Source organism: Siphateles boraxobius, unplaced genomic scaffold (assembly GCF_051911475.1).
Source record: "Siphateles boraxobius isolate OS27281-9 unplaced genomic scaffold, OSU_SipBor_1 31, whole genome shotgun sequence".
In the NCBI taxonomy this organism is placed as follows: Eukaryota; Metazoa; Chordata; class Actinopteri; order Cypriniformes; family Leuciscidae; genus Siphateles; species Siphateles boraxobius.
The window spans coordinates 2,821,977-2,845,019 of record NW_027508931.1 but is presented as its reverse complement, the minus strand read 5'-3'; the positions used below and the strand labels follow the sequence as shown (position 1 = coordinate 2,845,019).

Below are 23,043 nucleotides of genomic sequence, written 5' to 3'. Positions count from 1 at the left end.
TTCTACCCTTTATGTGGTCCCGACCGACTTCTGTGAAAGTGGTTAGTCTACATCTTTTGACATTTCCAAACATGTTTTCTGTTTTCAGGCCAGAGCTGTCATGCAGGTATTAATGTCATTGAGAACAAGAATGCATTAACGGTTTATAACTCCCAAACGCAGGTAAAATGTCAGCATTGTTTGCAGTGTAGCATAGCAAACTATCATGTGCATGACAACTACAAGCAATAGTATAATAATAGTTGTCAAGATGAATCACTTCTACAGCATTTCATCTGTCCTGGTAGAACCGACAACTAGTGCACTGCTACACTGGGTGATTTTTTTTAATGTATTTTTTATTGTAAATTATAAATGGAAAACTATGAAATCATATTTATTCATCTGGGCTGTATTCAAAAAACGTCTTGAGGCTAAAAGTAGCCCTTAACTTGATTCAGGAGAAACTCTTAAAAATAAAGGGTGTGTCAGTCCTAATTTTAGGACTCCTACATTTATCACAAAGCATTTCAGTGCTAAAAGTTAGGGTAGTCAAGGGGACTCCTAAATTACTGACCAAATCACAAGCAATCCTAAAATAACTGTTGCTGGCAATCCGATGCATTGTATGATAGAGCGAATAAAACATTGTTGAAAATAATCTCATATCGACGGCTCCGATAGGCTTGTGGGCACCTCAGGTGACCCGAGTTCGAGTTCCGGCTCCTGGATCTTTCTCGATCCTGTGCCCCCTTCGCCTCCTGTCTACTCACTGTCCCATCATAAAAAGCCAAAATAAATATTTGAAAAGAAAATAATGTCCGATTACATGTGGCAGTTTCACAAGTTCACACTTACAAATGATCGAGCAGAGTAAAATAAGTGTATTGAGGGCTCCGAGCTTGGAATTTAGCCCAAACCCAGAGTACTCCCCCATATATACATGCCTCCTCTCGAGCTGGATAGACCATTTGAACGCGCTCCCCAAGAACATTTTCTATAAAACATTTGTCGCTTATTCTGCAAAGGTTGACAATTAGCTGAACATATACTTGTTTAATTAGTGACACTTTGCCAACATTTTAAAATCTATATTTGAATATGGCAACATGATACCTCGTTCTGTAATATTTCCGTGATTAAATCACTGACAGAGACCCCTCCCCTATCAGCCAATCACTGTTGGCATAGTTAAGCGTGTTGACAACATCCATAGAAATGAGCTGGAGAAGCTTAAGATTTCTCTGTTTCTTAGCAGAAGTTGGTCTCAGAAGCGTTGTGAATAGGTTTTCAGAAGAAACTCTTACCTAAGAACTTCTCTTACTACTATTTAGGAGAACTCTTAGTGGTAAAAATGTTTTGTGAATACAGCCACTGATGCGTTTAAAAATGCTGATCTAACTAAATATAAAAGGTCAGACTATTTTACCATTATGCTATTGAATGATCATCACTATAATTCAATGGCGACTGTAAATTCATACACAAAGGAAGAATGATGGTTTGAAGGTGCAAACAATTCTAGAAAAATTTCTTGTACAGACACTTTATTTTATCATTAATTATTTGATGCTAACCTAAATTTCAAAGACCAAATTTATTCCTTTAAATTGTACTTAGCTGGCACCATACAAAGTTAAAATATTCCAGCCTTCATAGTTAAGAACTTTCAAAAAGTAAAATAAAGCTGGATTAGTATAATGATCAACAGCATAAGCAGCTCAAAGTTATCAGATCAACTTTTGTTGTCAGTTCTACAGGAACAAAATTATACTCAGTCCTCTATTATTAAATTAGAGGTTATTAAATCAATGAATTAGAGTACAAGCGCTTAAAGCTGATAAGTGCACAAAGATGACAAATTAAGTGCTGAGTGTTCAACTTCCTCTATGAGCAAAAAAAAAAGGTCTTCATATCTAGCAACTACAGTCTCAGAGTTTACTAACAACTTGTGGCTGAGTGACAGCTGAGGGAAAGCCGCCATCAAAGGCCGCATTCAAGACTTCATCCAGAGTGCTGGCGAAAACAAAATCCAGATCAGCTCGCACATGGGCTGGTATCTCATCCAAATCTTTCTCGTTGCGCTTGGGGATGATAATGCGTTTCAGATTGGCCCGGTGAGCAGCCAAGACTTTATCCTTTATACCTCCTACCTGTGTAGAGAGACAAGACATATCATGACAGCTCAGACATGCAACATCTCTGATGATGAACGGTTTAAGGTTCCTCACCGGCAGAACCAGTCCTCTCAGAGTGATCTCTCCAGTCATGGCCACATCAGAGCGCACCAGACGCCCACTCAACAGTGAGGCCAGGCACGTTACTATGGTAACACCAGCGGAGGGTCCGTCCTTAGTGACGGCCCCTGCCGGGAAGTGCAAGTGGATATCGGTACCCTCCAGAGGATCAGCGCTGCCTACAACATCATCATTCAAACACAAACATTGTGATAAATCAGTCTCGCTCTGTCAACTATGAACATAACATGTGGTTGAACTAAAAGCCAAGTCAAGCACAACTTATGTCTATAAATGACTGCTGTAAGTGCAGTACCATACAAAAGTTTGGGGTCAGTAATCTCTTTATTTATTTTCTTTCAAAATATTTTATTCAGCAAGGATGGATTAAATTCATTAAAAGTGGCAGTGGTGCAATGTTATAAAAGACTTCTATTTGAAATAAATGCTATTTATATTCCTGACATTATTTTTTACAGCTTACACAAAAATATTAAGCAGCACAACTGTTTTCAACATTGATAAGAAATGTTTCTTTAGCAGCAAATCAGCATATTAGAATGATTTCTGAAGTATCATAAAGACTGGTGTAATGATGCTGAAAATTCAGCTTTACCATCACAACAATAAATTACATTTTAAAATATATTCAAATAGAAAACAGTCGGTTTAAAATGTAATAATATTACACATTATGAAAAATAGTTTTTACTGTACTTTTTTACCAAATAAATGCAACCCAAACTTTTGAACAGTGGTATACATATGTATGACTAGTCTATTACTTACCATTGGAGAGGAAGTAAGTCTTGGCATTGCTGCGGAGCCAGCTGATAGCTAGACGGGCAGATTCCTTCATGACATCCCCCAGCTGTCCCGTCAGGGTCAACTGACCTTCTCCTTCCATACGACTGGCCTCCACAAACATGATCTCTCCACCCATAGGAGTCCAGGCCAGCCCGATTGCCACACCTGGTAGGGTCAGTCGCTCTGAGACCTACAAACACATACAGCTCTGATTACACACTTCACATGCTTATCTGAACATGCCAAAAAAAAAACAAAAAAAAATTATATATATATATATATATAAACTATCAGTCAAAAGTTTTGGATCGGTAAGATTTTTAATGTTTTTAACATAAGTCTCTTCTGCTCACCAAGGCTGCATTTATTTGATTAAAAATACGACGACAACTAAAAAACAGTAAAATTGTAAAATATTATGATATATATATACATAATATATATATATAAATAAAATATCATTTGTAATTAATAAGTTAAGATAATGTAATTTAAAATAACTGTTTTCTATTTGAATATATTTTAAAATGCAATTTATTCCAGTGATCGAAGCTGAATTTCCAGCATCATTACTCCAGTCTTCAGAGTCACATGATCCTTCAGAAATCATTATTCATTATCATTAATCATTATCCTTCATAATATGCTGATTTGATGCTCAAAAGATATTCATAATTATTATTATCAATCTTGCATTTATCAACAGCATTTATTTGAAATATAATTTGTAACATTATAAATGTCTTTGCTGTAACCATTTTGTAGTATAAATAGTGCTCACACTGAAAATTCCAAAAAGAAAAAGTGCACTTTAAGACTGACAAAATAACCATATAAAGTGCATACACTACACAGTTGAGTACATAGTGTATAGTGCCTCATTTGGGACACAACTAAGAAGCTTTCTGGCATTTATTTAATACTAACCTCCATTTCAAAGAGTGGCGGCCCAAGAATATCCTTAAGCGCAATGTGGTCAATAACGATTGGCATCTCTGGAGGTGCCGCTATCCCAGAATCCTCCACCATGTTCTCTGTATTCTGGTCTAAAAGATATAGACAGAGAGAAAAGGTGGGAAACTGGTGAAAACTTTGCTGGAATTCTAGGGTTTTATTCTATTTAAACCTTTAAAACTGTTGTCAATGTAAAAGAGGTTTGACATTTCATGAACTAAAAGTAAACTCCATTTAAGCAGACATAAAAGCATATTTAGAAAAGTGAATTGCAAGAGGGGAAAAAAGCACTATAAGATTTTATCGCACCAACACTTCCATTATCATGTCTATTTGAGGCTTTTCATTAAGGAAGGTGACAGACATTGAGGCCAGAGGGGGGAAAGTGAAAAGAAAATGCAAGAAAGAGAGCTGTCTGAAATAATGGAGAATTATAGGCTGTAGAAAAATGCCACAGGGGTCCAGCTAAGGCGGAGAGCAGGTGCTATCTTCATTTTGGGAGGATACAAAAAAAAGGTACTATATGTTTTAATATCATATGTAATAAGGAAAGCTGCTTTAGGGTGTATTTACTTACAGAGTATGTTTATGTGTCTTTTTCTGAAAGCGAGTGTTGTGTATTAGCCCTTGGCAAGACATACAATTATGTACATGCCCCATGCTGCCCACAAGTCATGTGACTAGACTGTTAATGACATGCAAAGGAGGAGCATCGTGTTCTGAAGAACAAAGAAGGAAATAGCATATGCCATTCTGAGGAAAGATATAATTAAATTGTCTTTTAAGTTTTTAATGTAATGTACATGATTGATCAGTGCACATTTTTCTAGGAAAAAAAGTTTGCTTTTCAAAATTAACTTTCTCCACCTTATTTTCTATTAACGTAAACCAAGACAGTCCATGACAAACAAAATTCATTCATTCACTTTTATTGTATTTAAACATAAGAAAATATATTATATTATATTATATAACGATGAAATCAGTACAGTACTTTTAATTACAAGTATTTATTTTCATATTAATATAATTTACACATTAGAAAATGAATAATGCTTGCTGCATTTTTATATCAGTTATATGGAGCAGGATGCTTCATGAGGACATGCATGTTGGTCACATGACCAGCCAAATTCTACTTGCTTTATTTATTAGTAACTGAAAACTTTTGCCTGACGCTGCATCCACAGTATATTCCATATCATGTTTTTGAATAGTGTTTCACAAACAAAAAGTACACCTTTAAAAAGCATCAGACTTTCTGCTACCTGACGAACTGATTCTTTCATTTCCCTGTAACTTAGGAGGTTAATGCAAACCATAAGAGGGCCGAAATGTACTGAGAGAGTGGATATAACAGCAGGAAGCACATGCGACAGCTGTCATGATGTAAAGACTAGGAATAACACCTGCTACAGCGAGCAGCAGATAGAGCCTGAGAAACCGAATACAAAATAAAGCAAAGCAAAAAAGAACACCCGACCCTAGTCTCTCTCAATCTCATCTCACACATGGGTCATGCAGGATAGGATTGAGAAACAGAGTTGGGGTAAATCAGACTCTAAACAGAGCGTTAACTGGCTGTGCTGTTACTTCTGTTACAGAGGAGCAGCTGCAGTGGGACGGTGAAAGGGGGTTCTAAGGCCGTCTGTTAGCACGCTTTACCCTCCTCCACCCCTCTGGGGGCCCGTGCTTAGAGAGATTGATGACCAATATGTGCATGTGTGTGCTGAGGTTCTCATAATGTGCGAGACTAGTTTTACTGACTGCACGTTAGATATTTTCTCAGCGTGGGTTTCCTACACGTGCTCTTTAGTCTGAACACACATCTAGAGGTAGTGTGTACTTGATTTTGTCTGTGTGGCACAGCAAGGGTAAGTATGTGTTATGGATTGTGCTGAAGTCAGCCATCTGTATATGGCAGAATGGAGAATACTAAACCATTCCTGAGTTGCTGCTGTTGGAGAGCGAAGCACGATACACTTAGAGAATTCTTTTTTTGAATTAGGCTAAATACATCCTTACAAAGTGTCTTACCAGCTGCGAGACTAGTGGTCCAGCATTATAGGGATTTTTAAGGACAATACAGATGCCAATAATATATCTAAATAGCAGGGTGGAGCCGACACAAGGGGAACTACTACAACCTTTTAAATGGCCAAGCGAGATCAAAGAGCCTAAATCTTGCCAGATTTTTTGACTCATTTAAATTTTGTAATTTAATATTTTTGAATATTGTTTCATAGTAAGCAGTGTTTCCCCTACCATTGTTTTCCTTTCTCAACATTGATATGTTAATGCAGCCAACAGAAACAAACAAATCAGAAACGCGTTCGATTTCAGCTCTTTTTTTATCACTGTTATTGTTAACAGTGTTATTTTGATTAGATAATCATCAAGTGATCTAAAATAGAAGCAAAAAAGGTGAGAGACTATACATGTAATTTAGGTCTACATTTATGTAATTTCAATGCTCTGGCCTTTGCAGATATTTAAATATGGCCATCTTCTTTAAGCATAACTCTTTGGATTTATATGAAATGGTAACACTGTACAATAAGATTCCATTTTTAGCATTAACTAAGGTTAATAAATGTTGTAAAAGTGTTATTCAATGTTAGTTTGTTAATTTCAACATTTAGTAATACATTTTAAATTGAGTTTTAATTTGTATTTGATCTGTTATTACCTTAATGTACTATGAACTAACATGAATGATCAAGGTACAGTTGTATTGCTCAAATAATAATACATGCAGTAAAAACGTATATTGCTTAATGCATAATGAAAGCTAGCTAATACATCCTTGTTAACAAATGGGACTTGCAAAGTGTTACCTATGAAATTTACATATTTTCTAGGTTTTAGCTACAGAAACACATATTTGACCTGTAATGTTTAAATTATATTAAACTTCTCATTTTAATATATTCATATTTATATATTTATTTCATTGGCACATTTCAGTTCAGCACTGTTTTACTTGGAGTGTTAAGTTTGTTTTTAATCCAGTATCCATTCAAAAAAATATCGGTTATCGGCATGTACGGTCAAACCTAAATATCGGTATCGGTAAAATCCACTATTGGTCTGTATACCTCTAATATAAACTTTATTTTTAAAGTAATAATCACATACTTTCTTCCATGTTTAATTTTAACAGTAGGCTAAAGCTCATTGTGCAGCACGTTGTTTAACAAAAAGTTTGTTTAATTTCATATGATTAAAAGAAATCCACCCCCACCCCCCCTTATAGTTAGGCAATACAACATGTTTCCAGTAGGGATGTGATGATGATGACATTTTCCCATAGGTAGTGCCGCCTATCAAATACTGTAGGTGCTTAAACATTTCACTTTGAAACCAAATCTTCCACCATCATCTCATCAGTCAGCTCGCCTCACTCTCGTCATGTGATAAATGAAATCTTACTCCTGCTGATCTGTGCACTGCTTTGAGCAGATGGGTTCAGTTTTTAATTAATCAAAGTGTCTGTTCTCTAACTGAACTAAATTATTTTTATTACTATACTAAATAATATCACCACTACTATTACGGTGTGCGGCTGAACGCAGTGTAACAGCGACTATCACAGCAAGCCTAGTTTCCAGCAACACGTACATTTCCCTGTTCTCAAAGAAAGCAAAATACTGCACAAAGTGTCATCCTAGCCAATCAGAACATACTTACCACGTAATGTGTAACTATTGTGGTAGAGTATTTTAATCCAATCAGACTTCACTGTTGGTGGAGATAGCCAACGGGATGCATCAAAGACAAGAACACACTGGGACGCACAGTTTTATCTTTGCCCAAAGGCTACTACAATCAATCCAGAGTCTACGACTGAAGCAGAGCCTGGGGGAGCTGTTGTAATTCCAGCCATAAACTACAATGATGTGTGAGATGAAAAAAATTCCACTTTTACCTGCAAGCTGCTCCGTGGGGGACTCTGCTCTAGAGACCTTATGACCTTCAGCGACCTTCACAGCCACCGCTCGACAGATGGCCCCGATCTTCCTCTCCAAAGAGCGCACGCCTGCCTCCCGTGTGTACCTACAAACACATTCACACACAAATCTTTCTGTCATTTACTGCTGGGCCGGGGCCATGTATTGATTGCTTTTTAGCAGATAATCATCCCCAAATTAGCAACCTCTGAGGTAATTAATTAGTTTGCTGTGCAAATGTCTCTAATTGACGATCCCTGGTGGACTACAGACTTTTAGAAGAGAAGTTTGGCAGCCTGTCTTAAGAAATGGTTTTGAAGGAGAGAGTGAGACAGCAGAAGATCTAGTTTACAGGAGGAGACCGCATCTAACATAAAAGTATGTGTTTACATAATATGTATATATATATATTATTGAATTTATAATATATACATTATACTGTATATATGTCAGTGTGTGTATATACTGTACAGACACGCACGCACACACACACCAACATATATATGATATATATCAATTTTAAATATACACACATATATTAGGTAAACAAACTTTTATGTTAGATGTTATTAATCGATTTGACAGCACTATAAATTTTATAAATGTATTCATTCATTATATATATATATATATATATATATATATATATATATATGTATACTTTTATAAATATATATATATATATATATATATATTTAAAATTGTATATATATATATATATATATATATATATATATATATATATATATATACACATTTATTTATTTTATTTTACATAACAGTGGATTTATTGGTGATTACAAAGAAACTCATTCTGTTGATCATATATCACCAATATATTCACCATTCGGAGTCAATGCATATGGCATGTTAACTTACAAATACCAGAATACTAGTGTATGGATGGAGTGAGGGATTCATTTGTTAGTTTGTGTGATTAGTTCTTAATTGACAATGACGGCTCCTGAACAATTGAATCTTGTCCTTCTGTCCTCCACGTGGGTTAAAAGTGCGGTTATCAGCCTGAACCTCTTTAAAACACAAAAGTGTGTGTGCATACTTGCTGATGATCTCCTGTGTGGTGTCCTGTGGGATCTGTAACTGTTGAGGGGTCAGCCCATGCTGCTCCAGCTGATGAGGGATCAGGTGCCGATGGGCGATTTCCACCTTCTCCTCCTGGATGTACCCTAATGAGACACACATGCTGTTATTCAGAACACAAATTACAATCAACTAATCAAGTATTCAACTACAAAACCATCTGCTCAGTTGTAGGATAGACTTAATTGAGTTCATGTTAAAATAGTCAGGAATTAATCACTAAAAAGGTCGCATCATCAACGCCACGTCCTGCTGTGTTTTTTTGTCTGCTATTGAACTCTGACCTGGCACCTGGAGGACCTCCATTCTGTCCAGCAAGGCAGGGGGGATGGTGGCCGTGGTGTTTGCGGTGGCAATGAAGAGGACCTGCGAGAGGTCAAATGGCACGTTGAGGTAATGGTCGGTGAAGCTGTGGTTCTGCTCCGGGTCCAGAACCTGAAAATGACCACAGATCATTTGCACAAATTTAGGTATTAACAGAAAAGTTAGATTTACAAGTTCAAGCGTGCACATCAAATAGACCTCATGATGAACTGTTGATAATTCAATCATGATTCTCATGATTTTGACTGCTCTAGCCTGAGGAGGTAGCCATAGCAACAGGCTGCTCAAACCACTTCTGTTAGAATCAGCACTGGATGGTACATCGACAAAACAAACACGGTCATTATTTATCGTTTTATTAAGGATTCACATATCATCATAAAGTTCAAAACAAAGTTTCCCTTCCACTCTGTTATTAATATGCTAAACATTAACCAATTTATTAAAACCATATTTTAATGTTTTATTTACAACACCATTACTAATCTTTAATTGCATGTTGTCAAATCAACATTCAGTCAGTAAGCTGACTGATGGCTCACGCATCTGAAGTATACTTTATCATGGTAAGGGCGAGTGTTCACATAAGCATTTCTACACAAGCCGGCTTTTTTCAATAGTTTGCTATGGGAGCCAGCAGAGTGTCTACTCTGTCTAAATATTGCGCTTGGCTTGTTTAGCTAGCCGCAAAGTAAACTATTATTTTTTTAATCTTTTTCTGCATTCCATTTACTTAGAAGAGAGATGTCGGAGCTGGGAATGACGTCACACCCAAGTTGACCGCGTTCCAGGACACAGGGCGGAAAACTAAGATGGACGCATCCAGACAAACCTTTGCTGTGCTTGTTCTTTCGGAACACAAATACATAAAAAAGCTTCATTTTACACAGATAATGCCAAAGTATCATGTAAACAAATAGAGGATAGATAGTACTGTTTGCACCACTGAGTTTCACTATGCACTGAGCAGCCATATTGAACGCACCATTTATCTGTAAGTTTTTTACCCTGTCGTCCAATCACAGTTAAGGAGGGGCGGGAAAAATATCATACCGACCAACCATCACATTCTCATTGTACAACAACAATGAAGGAAAAGTTAATACTGCTTGTCTTTTGAGTATCCATGTCTATACAATATGATATCTCCAGGCTACCACAATATTATTAAATAAAATATTTTAGAATATTATAATAAAATATAATAATAAAAATCATTTTCAGATGGCTACATGGCCTGATTATACCCAGTTTATTTTGAATCAGACATATCTGAAAAATGCCTATTTTAAATGTTCAGTGAAGGAGTCTGTTAGTGGTTTGATTGATTCACTAATTGAGTATGTTTCAAACTGCTAACTCACAAGCAAAACAAGGGATTTTGTTTGAGGGCAAAAGTTTTCCCAATGTAAATTTCGCAGCGGGTTCAAAATTCATCACGTTAACCATTAGAACACTGCTTGGTTTGAAAGTAACTTCTGTGTGAGATGTGCTTCATACATCACTAAACTATTGATAACAGACAATAGATCTTTTTGCCCACAGAATTTCGCTAATGTGACAGCACCTTAAATCTACACATATTTAATTAAATTACACAACCACAATAGTATTTGACAAAACTGGCAAAAAGGGATATCATAAGTCTTGATTGTTAAAGAAGCATTCACACCAAGGACGATAACTATAACCATAATAAGGTTTTAACAGCGCCGCCGCTCCCACCACGCGCATCACGCGCTGTGCTGAGGGGGCACCAAAAATAGCCTAATGAAAAATCAATCATCAGATCATAGTCATAATAATTATAATGCTGATATTATTTCAGTGTAGAAATATTATTAGGCACTTTTTAGGGATGTATATAACAAAACAGGCTGAACAAGAGTATTTAATTGCATCATAAAGGAATTATGCTTAGGGCACCAAAATGGCTAGCAGCGGTACAGGGTTTTAAAAATCATTCTCAATTAAGAAGAAAAGCCAAGTCCAAGTCCAAACCACAACTATTACTATAATGGCACAGTAGAACGATATCATTGGAATCACTTTCAGAGCGATTTTTTTTTCCCAGCGGATGAATGAGCCTTTGTGTGAACGGGCCTTTAGTCAAGTAATAACACCTCTACGAGATGCACCATGAGGTATGACACATGAGATGAGTTATGTGCCGAATTTTAATACTCGGGGTTAAGGGTTTAAAACAAGATCGTTATAGCTATAAACAATTGCCTTTAAAATATTTATATTGAAATGCTGCCCTAAATAAAGCATTTATACACTCAGCCTGTGACAAACTAAATCACAGAGCTTTCTGCAGAGCTTGTTGTCATGTCACGTCCGCCCTGTGATGAACTTTCCTATCTCAAGATCCTATCTGAAGCTCAATGAAAGGGCTCACATGCTTTACAGTAGGAGATGAACGTCACTCCCTGGATGCTTTTTTAGTGGCGATCTTCTGATTACATGATGCAGACTGCTGATCTGTGGTGAAATTGTAAAATACATTTCTCTCCCTCTGAATAATTGTAAAAGTACGTCATGCCAAGAGATAAAATCAGATACACAGATGTTCAGAGCATGCATGGACATATTTGGATATTTATCTCAGTCGAAACAAACTGGCTCATGTGCAATCAAGTGTTTTGTAAATGGTGATGTGTATGTGATCTTGTGTACAAAAAGTACAACAAACTACAACCTATGGTATGCAAGCACTAACCTTGCATGCAAAATGATCTTGTAGACCCCACATGAACACATTTTTCATGCAGTGAGTACTATACTGGAACAGAGCGACCTGCCCTGTCAAAAATATCTGTCGGTTTTACACCATTCCATCTCCAGTTTTTCAATTTGAAATCATATCACAGTACATCTACCATACACTAATGTAAGGCCAATATTGCCCTTGAGTGCCTTTTAAAACTTTTTTTTAGCCTTAAATATATATACATCCAGCCTTCCATCCTCTATCCATGCTTCCTTCCTTTCATCCTTCCCTTCATCCATCCATCCAGGAAAACCTTATTTTCATAGTTCCCTATGTTTTGACTTTTTTTATTAAGATTTTCTTGAAGTGTGAGACTGTGGTCAAGGCACGTAGTAGTTCTGTAACCTACATGTAGTTTCTCTCACCTCCAGCAGGGCGGCAGCAGGATCTCCCTGCAGGCTCTTCCCAAGTTTGTCCACCTCGTCCAATAAAAAGACAGGATTGTTTACCCCAACAGTCTTCAGTCCATTTATAATGCGGCCAGGCATGCTACCTACGTACGTGCGTCTGAGGACGGAGACACATGGAGATAAAGTTGGAGTGGGAAAAAAAGTAGCGAGAGGGAGAGGTAAAAGATGGAGTGGAAAAAAGGTCTGTATCAGGACTGAGGTGTGTAAAAAAAAGAAAAGAAAAAAAGAAGAAGATCATAATCTTGCAACTGTTTTGATGCAGTTCTATTCAGGTCGCTGTACTATTGGTTGTCAGTAGGTGTTCTTACTCCTGGAACATAATTGGTGGGCTGCGTAGCTGATTAAAAATGACATGAATGAATGAATGAATGAATGAATGAATGAATGAAATGAATAACGTCTTGACAATGCTTGCTGGATGGCGCTTGAGTGCATCTGATGGGATCGAAAACAGTAAACTGTAGCATTTCGTCCTTCTGAACTACCAAATAGGCAGGATACGAAGACAGACAGGATGGAGTTGTGCCCTAATTACAGTCATTAGGGGGTGTAAGACTGTCATTAAACTTTAAACACTCTACTGTAGTAAACTAATGCAGACTCTTGAAATGTGTTGTGGAGAGACAAATGGGGAAAGGTCTCGTAAGAGGACACATTTTCCATAGGACAGTGTGAAGTTTGACATTGACCAATCACAAAACAAAGAGGCTCGTCCTGGCCTGCAGGGTGTCATGATGTTATCACCTTCTAGTTTCTATAGATCAAAGGGAACATCAAAAGAAATCACAATGCAGGTCAAGGTTTAAAGTTTCTCTCGTCACTGAAGGGTCACTACATCACGGGTTCATCATTGCCTGACACCTCAATCTGACACATCTATATCACTGCATGCTTTCACATGTTGATTGTGACTCACCATTTGATTCCAAAACAAATCTTGAATGGCTTGAGGTTTAAACGTCTGAAGGACGTACTGAATTAGTAACCTAACACCCGGGTTAATCACAGTAACATGAGGGTTGGGTCACAGGGTTTTAGCAATGCGGTGGAAATATAGCCTTTTTTTGTTTATTTAGTATACAAGTTTAAGGTCATTATGGGGTTTTTTTTGTAAGAAATTAATACTTTTATTCAGCAAGAATGCATTAAATTGTGATAAAGTGACAGTGGAAACGTTTACATTGTTATAAAACAAAAAGTCTGTCAAATAAATACTGTTCTTTTGAACATCTATTCATCAAAGATTCGTGAAATTTTTTTATCACTTTTACACAAAATATTAACTATTTTATGAGCACCAAATCAGCATATTAGAATGATTTCTGAAGGATCATGTGACACATAAGACTAGTAATGATGCTGAAAATTCACTAATTTTTCTGTATTTTTTTATCAAATAAATGCTGCCTTGTTGAGCATAACATAATTTGCATGCACAACAATACACACTTTTGCACGGAGGTGTGTATTTTTCGTGCAGTCAGACTTTTTACTACCAGCATGAAGTCTGGTCCACACAGCTTACTCTGGCCAAGAACAGCTGACAAAAAGACTTGACCTGCATGTATAATGACCAACTACAGTTTCTTCCTCAAAGCAGTCTGACACTGAGACTATATGTATCATGTACCATGCCTGTTTGAGGATCAGACTTTGAGTCTCCTACCATTATGATGACTTCTTACCTGTGGCCACGGATGTCAGACTGATCACAGACTCCCCCCAAGGCGATGCGGTGGAACTCTCGACCCAGTGTGCGAGCAATGGAACGCCCAACGCTGGTCTTCCCCACACCGGGGGGTCCTACAAAACACAGTATGGGCCCTTTAAGGGTACTCTTGAGCTGCCGCACAGCCAGATACTCCAGCACCCTCCTCTTCAGCTTCTCCATGGCATAGTGATCATTATCCAAGAGCACCCGCGCTGCACGGATGTCCAGGCAATCTAAGTAGATAACAATGAAACGTGTTATATAGTTAAAATAATAATGTGTATAATAGGATATCTTTTTTAAAGAAATGAATACTTTTGTTCAGAAAGGATGCAGTGCATTAATCAAAAGTGACACTAAAGACAATTATAATGTTACAAAAGATTCAAATAAATGCTTTTCTTTTGGACTTTTTATCAAAAACAAATGTATCACAGTTTCAACAAAAATATTAAGCAGCACAACTATTTTCAGCATTTATAATAATATGAAATGTTTCTTGAGCACCTAATAAGCATATTAAAATGGTTTCTGAAGGATCATGTGACACTGAAGACTCAAAGGAATAAAAGGAATAAATTATATTAAAATATATTAAAGTAGAATAGTTATTTTAAATGGTAATACTATTTTACAATATTACTGTTTTTACTGTATTTTTGATCAAATAAGTGCAGCATTGGTCAACATAAAAGATATTTTTTCAAAAAAATCTTGCAGACCCTAAGCAGTTATTGTAGCCCTTGATTCCACGCATGATGTAAAAATTGGGAAAGGAATGTGAGTATTTTATCAAAGACATATGCATCTCCACTACCTCATGTAATAAGATACAGACATATGTGCAGCTGTCTCATAAAGTAAACTTAAACTGGGCACAGAATTTTCTTTATGGTTCTCACAAATCATGAATCGTCAAATTCTGCATTTACAGGAAAAGATTCCTGTAAGGGCAGACCTCTCTATTCCCAGCTTTCAGTCGCTGATCTAAACCACTAAATCAGTTTTCTTCTAATGCTGTCCGACCCTAGAGTGCAGAGCTTAAACGACTGTGAAATGCACTTCATGTACATGAGGCTTTCCCAGCAGAATTCCAGCCCCAAGGTCTGTAACACATCTAGCGAGGGAAATTCAGAGATGTGTGTATGAGAGCATTCAATCACATGCGCATGTTTGTTTGAGCTCTTCATAGATAGTCAGAGATCCTATTTCAAGGCAAGCTATACGCTTAGGATAGTAGATAATGCATATACTTTTTTACATGCCTTAAAGTGTGCCAGTAAAATTGGTAAAACAAAAAGAAATAGCTGCAATCATGCACATGAGATAATAACAGAAAACAAAAAAGAAAATGGATGAATAGAAAGGTGTTTAATGCTTCTCAACATATGGTCTAACATTCTAGCTATGCTTGGCAAGATCATGTACTGTACTGGATTTCTCAGAGTCCCTCATGTGGCCATGAACAACATGACAAGAATAACATGTGTAAACAGCTCAAATGCCTCTGCACCACTACAGTAGACTGAGCAATTCGTTCACAAAATGTGGTAAAAGTCTCCCTCTGCTGATGGCTAAGCGGTGTAAGCAAACTCTCCGACTGATTTTACATGAAAAGCTTAATTAAAAGTTACAGAAATGTTATCAACAATTAAAAATATTTGGAGGAGATCTCAAGACAATAGCTTTTGGATTAAATTAGAAATTGTTTTTGTAAATGAAAATTTAATTAAACTATTACATTTCTTTAAAATCATTTTCAAAAAGTTTATTAAACATTTAGTACATATATATATACTGTATATATATATATACACACAAACTACAGTTCAAAAATTGGGGTCAAATTTTTTTTAATGAATATACTAATGCTTTTATTCACAAATTACATTAAATTAAATTAAAATTGTTGTAATATTCATAATGTTACAAAATATTTCTATTTCAAATAACTGCTGTTCTTATAACGTTCTATTGATCAAATAATAACGTTCTATTGATCAAAGCATCCTGGAAATAATGCATCACCTTTTAAAAAATATTAAGCAGCCCAACTGTTTTCAACATTGATAATAAGAGAAATGATTTTGGTAAAGTCCTTTTCTTTTGATAATGATTTTTAAGCACCAAAATCAGCATATTAGAATGATTTCTGAAGGATCATGTGACACTAAAGACAGGAGTGATGACTGGAGTTTTTAAATGACATTTAAAAACATCAAAATAAAAAAAATAGTTTATCTTAATTGTACTATAATTACTATATTTTTGATCAAATAAATGCAGCCTTTATGAGCATGAGAGATTTCTTTCAAAAACATTTAAAAATCTTACAGACCCCAAACTTTGAACTGTAGTGTACAAAACATTGGTAAAAAAAATAGCATAGGTAATTTAGATATATCTACAATTACAAATTGTAATTATAATTTTAATTTAAACGTTTATGTATGTATGGAGCAATTAACAGGCAGAAATACTACAATAAATAATGAAATACTTTGACTTAATCTGAAATAATCTGCATTTGCAGTTATTCGCAATATGATCAACTTTACGTGGGTTGTGCCTCGGCACGGCACTGCGCGGATGAATCCAATGTTTTGAAGAGAATGTGCGGCTGTCAGTCACCAAGCGGTGTGGATAATGGCATTCGGAATCACAGATTCTACTTCTTGGAAGTATGACCAACATAAGAATTTTCACTGGAAAATGTCATCTGAACAAATAAGTAACCACTTTTGTTCTGACCAACTAAGGGGAAAAAAGCATTGCAGTAAATCGCACTGATTGAATCTAACTATCGCTTATCATATCACGTCAAACCATGCAAATTATACTTTGTTCTCAAATTGTTAATAAAATAAACATCAGCATTGTGTGACTACATTTAATGCCCTTCCGATATTATCCTTGTTTTCGCATGTGCCCGGTTGCAGTCTCTTTTTTTCTGTAGCCACTCCAAACTCCGAACAAAGTCTTTTGCATTTTACAACGGGTGAATCTCCAGTTGTCACTGGTGATTGTCGTTTGAACCTTTCTGGATCCGCCATCAAAGTTCTAATTATATCAAGTGCTGTGAGAAAAGGCTATAAATCTCCACCTCCAACATCCTCACACGCAATATAGCCTACTAGCCGAGACTCCTTCTTTATGTGCACAGATGTGACGTAATAACGCAAAGACATGCTTGAATTCCACCAGTACCACTGGAATTAAAAACATTATAACAAGCTTACGGTTTTAAATCGAGCTAAGGCAAGCAAATAGTTTTGAACACTGGCTGGTTATGTACTTGGTCAAAAAAATATTTTGGATCATTTTTAACCCAAAAAAGTTACGGAATGCAGCTTTAATTTAAATATATTATACTACAAACTTTATTATATTTAGTACTATATAAAATAGTTTAGTTGTACATAAATAGTTGTAATAATTAATCATTAGTGTTTAACGGTGGAAACTTAACTCCAAAATAGTTGGAAACTTAACTCCAAAACTAAAAATGCATGTATACAAAAATACAGATACATTTAATTTCATTCTATTTGAGAAAGCTTCCTTACCTGTGGTGGTCTTGCTCCAGGGCAGCTCTACCATCATCTCCAGATAGTTCCGGGTGAGGGCATACTCCGGCATGGACTGTGGCATCTTTTTTAATCTGGTCAAAATAAATAAATAATTCTTTCTCTTAGGACCCAGATAGGATGTAGCTCAGCAGGGGGAGTCGTGAATGTGCCATTAATTAAAACTGTAAAAATAATTACTTCATTTTAATCCGTCTAAAAACAACTTGGTCAGTGAAAAGTCCCTTGCTGTCTATTGCGAAGGCAACTCTGAAATGTGGTTTCATCTAAAATTACCAGCACATACCGCCTGAGCTCCTTGAGACACACACGCAGTGCAGCTTCTGGCATAGCTGCTGCCTTCACCTTCTTCTCCAGCAAAACATTGTCATCACCATCTTCATCTTCCACCTCCTCATCCAGCGAGAACTGACGACCTGGGAACACACCACCTTTACGGATGGCCAGCACCTAGGAGAAAGGAGAAGAACTCTGTGATAGAGCAGGAAGTTGTGGAGGAAGGTGACTGTGCAGAAAGAGAAACAAATGTTGACCTACCCTTTTGTCATCATCAGGTCTGAGTTTGCGTGTCTTTTGCAGTAACTTGAGCCCCTCAATTTGTCTTGTGAGCAGAGGAAGGGCCTTCTTAAACCGTTCCTCCAAGTCTACTGCATCCAGCACCTGACAACAGCACATTCAGAAAACTATTTTATTTTATTTTTTTAGGTTTAAACATGGTGCATGATCCCACTAGGACTATGTAAGTCATACTGACTCTAGAACTGTGCACAATAACCCTTATTACTGTCACACCTGCAGTTTCTCTTTGTTGGAAGTGCGGATCATGGAGGCCAGGACATCTGGTAGGGTTTCTCTAGGCAGACTGTCCAACAGACGCCTGAGTTTAGCCACCACAGGCACAGACATGTCCAACATCCCAACCAGCTGGACAAAGAGAGGCCAGAGAACACGGTCAATACACTGAATGAAAAGCCAACGTGCAATGAATCATTCTGTATCATTTGGCAAAGAATGAAGCCTTTATATTCATTCAGTTTAAATGATGACTCATTGTATAGATGATTGGTGCCAAATGAGAAAAACACTCACAATTCCATTCACCTTTCTTCAGTCATGAAAAAATGATGTTTTTGATTTGTTTTTTAAACATATCTTTAGCATTTATATATTTTTTTTAAACTTTGACTGCCATCAATTACCATTATTTGAATTTATCAAAAAATGTATACAATTCTAATGTTGTATATCATTCCTCAAAGAGGTATTTGGTAAAAGTAGGTAAATAAATAATATTAATTATTTAATTAATTAAATACATATACTACTATATATATATATATATATATATATATATATATATATATATATATATATACTACCATTCAAAAATTTGTGGTCAGATTTTTTTTGAAGAAACTTAATACATTTATTCAGCATAGACGCATTTAATTTATGGAAGCTTGTTTCCGGCACAAAAATTTAAAAAAATGATGCAATGACTTCTTTTCTATACGAGTTTATATCTCACGATTCTGACTTTATATCACGCAATTCTGAGAAAAAAAGTAAGAATTGTGAGACGTAAACTCGCAACTGCGAGAAAAAAAGTTTGATTTGTGAGATAAAACGTGGTGGAAACAAGTTTCCATATTAAACTGACCAAAAGTGACAGTAAAGACATTTATGTTACAAAAGATTTCTATTTCAAAAAAATTTTTCAAGTATCATGGCTTTTACAAAAAAATATTTTTTGGGTACTGGTTGTAACAAGAAAAGTTCCTTGAGCACAATAGAATGATTTCTGAAGGATCATGTGACACTGAAGACTGGAGTAATGATGCTGAAAATTCAGCTTTGCCATCAAAAATACATTACATTTTTTTAAAAATTAAACAGCTACTTTGATCTGAATATAATTTCACAATATTACTGTTTATTTTTGGTCATATAAATGCACCCTTGGTGAGCAGAGACCTCTTTCAAAAACTTTTACACAGGTGTATCATGTGAATAATATCTGTGACTTGTGGAAAAAGTTATTTTTATAGACTTTTAACAGAAGCACAGCACAAACACTGCTGACCTGTACAGCTGCTTGATAGAACCTCTGTGCCAGCTCTCCCAGCTCTACATCAGCCGGATCTCCCTCTGTGTACTGCTCCAGTTTGTCTAGCTGTTCCACCTCTGCCATGGGGAAAGGTCTCTCTCTCAGCAGCTGGGTCACACGAAAGCGACACAAGCCCGTAATGAGCAGTGTGTAGTGCGGTTTTGGCCAGTTGCTGCCTACGACCTGTACTGCCAGTCCTGCCGTGCCAATACTGAGATAGAAGACAGAAGCACATTTTAAAAGACAGAAGTTTGAAGACAGAAGTATAGATTAAACTAAGCATTGAGGCCTGAGTTTTGCTTTTCTGTCCAATCTAATTTGTGATATTGTAGGTTCCAAACTGGTTTCTTGAACATGACAATGAGTTCACTATACTCAAATGGCCTTCACAGTCACCAAATATCAATCTAATAGAGCAGCTTTGGCATGCGGTGGAAAGGGAAATTTGCATCATGGATGGCAGCAAAAAACTCTGCAGCAACTGTGTGATGCTCATGTCAATATGGACCAAAATCCCTGAGGAATGTTTCCAGAACCTTGTTTAATCTATGCCATGAAGAAATAAGGTAGGTCTTGAAATCAGAAGGGGGTCCAACCCGATACTAGCAAGGTGTTCCTCCTAATAAAGCACACCTATCAAGGAATACATGCATGAATACACATATATATATATATACACACACACACACACACACACACACACACACACACACACACAGTACTGTGTAAAAGTAAAGTCTTAGGCCACCATTAGATGTTTCTTTTAGCAATGGTATAATGAACATATATAATTATTTCACAGTCTCTTTATTGGAATATGACCAGAAAATACAGGTTGTTTGTATGCAGTATTAAAAAACAGGAAAAAAATATAAAAAAATGGCGTCTATAGGCTAAAGTAGCAAGTATTTCTCTGAAACCTATTAATTTCTCTTAATAGAAAAGGAGTGGTTTCTCGGTTTCTTCTCTGAGTAACTGGAAGAAATCCAGTAGGTCACACTAAATAATGATTTTTGCTTAAAGAAGCCATTATTTTTCTGATTTTTTTAAAAACTTTTTGTTTACATATTTCCTGTATTTTCTGTTTGTATCTTAATAAAAAGAGGTAATTTAAACATTGCTAAAACAACAAAGATGGGGGTGGCCTTTTGCACAGCACTAGACTTTTGCACAGCACTATATATATTTATATATTATGACTTTCAATTTTTTGTTACATTTACATGAGTTCCAGGCTTGTGTTCCTTTCTTATATGTCCATGTTTTACATTAAACACTGGAGAGCCATTGATCGCTGAAAGAGCAGTGATTTGCAAGGTTAAAGTCCATCTGCTACTCAACGATTATTCTAGAAAACAAACACTGTTACTGCTAGTCTCTAGCATAATAAACAGGCATGTAGGTTCATGTTTGAACATTATTCAACTACAAACCAGCAAAGGTAAAGTTCAGTGAATACAAAGCAGTGTCTCAATGTCAGTCATTGCCATTAAATACATTACCATGGAAAGTTTACCATAAAGTTTCCGGAAAAAATATCAAAGTTACACATAATAAACTAAAGTTTACAATACAATAAAAGTAACTTATTGTGATATAAAAGCATAATAAATGACTAAGGTTTCATAACGAAACGCAATGACAGTTACATCACACTGGACCTGCAGCGGGTTTGGCAGTCTTGACAGCGCAGACACACCTGTGCAAGGACGGGAGCTCATCGCTGTCGTGCTCGGGGTCTCTAGTGTTAGGAATAATCCCTATGATGGTGCTTTTCAGCGAGGTCCCCTTCAGCAGTCTGCTCTTCACTAATTGCATGTTTCTCGCCGTGTCGATGCTGATTCTCATGGTCGAGCCGGGTAACAGCACTCCATCATGAGTACAGAGCAGAGGCAGCCGGCTGGGGATTTGAATACCACTTTTGGATGACATTGTGCAAATGCTGGATAGACGTTTAAAGTTTAAAAGTTGTATTCGCAGTGACCTAAGGGTGTAAGGAATGCCTTCATCGTATGACAGACTGGTAAAAATGAAAACAGGAAGTTGGAACTACGGCGGCAAAACTAGAACAATCTTTGGAAGGCAAACGGAAACGCCTACTTTTGTGAAACCCCGCGGAACGCGGCCAAATTTAGACGAGTTTGCAAAATCAGAAGAAAAAAATTGGGAGCTAAAATTCACGCGGCAGGGATAGAATCTTTATAGATGGCCCAGCAATGTCCAACGGTACCATTAGGGGGCATTCCAAGGGGGCTGCTAAAAAGACTAAAAATGACTGAAAATATACTAAAATAATCGAAGCTAAATACCCAAAAAGGCTAAAGTAAAAATGTACAATATGTAAACATATTTCTTATTTTAACTGGTCCCCTCAACAACTGTTTTGTGTGTGTGTGTGTGTGTGTGTGTGTGTGTGTGTGTGTGTGTGTGTGTGTGTGTGTGTGTGTGTGTGTGTGTGTGTGTGTTGTGTGTGTGTGTGTGTGTGTGCTTGTCTGTGTGTGAGTTTGTTTTGTTTGTTTTTTGAAGAACATCATTTTGGCAATATTCTGTAATCACAAATTTTATTCTCTATTCTATTCTATTCTATTGACTAGTTTTTGTTCTACTTTTTAGTGTAAACAGACAAGATTAAAAAGGTTGAGAAGCACTGCCATAGATGACATTAAACGTCCAGCACTTATCATGGCTCAGAACTAAAGCAATTTTAATATTATTTCTAAATTATTGTAATATTTATTAATATTTTCAACTAGCTTTTATTTTTATATTTTCAGTTTTCATTTTAATTTGAGTTTGTTTTAGCAATCTAGTTATGTGCTTTTATCATTTTGTTATATATTTCTGTTTAGCTTTATTTTTATTCCTGATTAGTTCAACTTATTTTATTTCAGTTTGTTGCCACGGCAATTATTTCTAGTTTATTATTATTAAAAAAAGTCCTTGTTACATATGTTAGGCTACATGTACTTAAGATTATGCATAATTACATGCAACTAACTCTCAACCAAACCCTAATCCTACCCTATAGTACATGTTGTTAATTAATATTACTCAGTACTTAAATATATAATTACACTGACTGTAACAGTAAAGTGGAACCTAA

General features: G+C 36.3%; 1 protein-coding gene across 1 annotated transcript; it reads right to left on the bottom strand.

Moving 5' to 3' along the window:
- Positions 1-1,509: 1,509 nt before the first annotated feature.
- Positions 1,510-21,986, bottom strand: lonp2 (lon peptidase 2, peroxisomal). The gene is made up of 15 exons (XM_077193341.1): positions 21,640-21,986; positions 19,917-20,151; positions 18,626-18,757; positions 18,371-18,493; positions 18,120-18,283; positions 17,813-17,907; positions 14,221-14,479; positions 12,491-12,632; positions 9,313-9,463; positions 8,988-9,114; positions 7,906-8,033; positions 3,951-4,069; positions 3,006-3,213; positions 2,211-2,395; positions 1,510-2,132 (listed from the first exon to the last, which is right to left on the bottom strand). Exons 1-15 carry the CDS (start codon positions 21,870-21,872, stop codon positions 1,911-1,913), a joined length of 2,523 nt encoding a protein of 840 aa, XP_077049456.1. The 5' UTR covers positions 21,873-21,986; the 3' UTR covers positions 1,510-1,910.
- Positions 21,987-23,043: the final 1,057 nt, after the last annotated feature.

Coding starts and splice junctions, on each gene's coding strand:
- lonp2 (XM_077193341.1), bottom strand. CDS start 21,872: ATGTCATCCAAAAGTGGTATTCAAATCCCCAGCCGGCTGCCTCTGCTC. Junction 18,758..19,916: donor TCTATCAAGCAGCTGTACAG/GTCAGCAGTGTT, acceptor CTCTTTGTCCAG/CTGGTTGGGATGTTGGACAT. Junction 18,494..18,625: donor CCAACAAAGAGAAACTGCAG/GTGTGACAGTAA, acceptor TGCTGTTGTCAG/GTGCTGGATGCAGTAGACTT.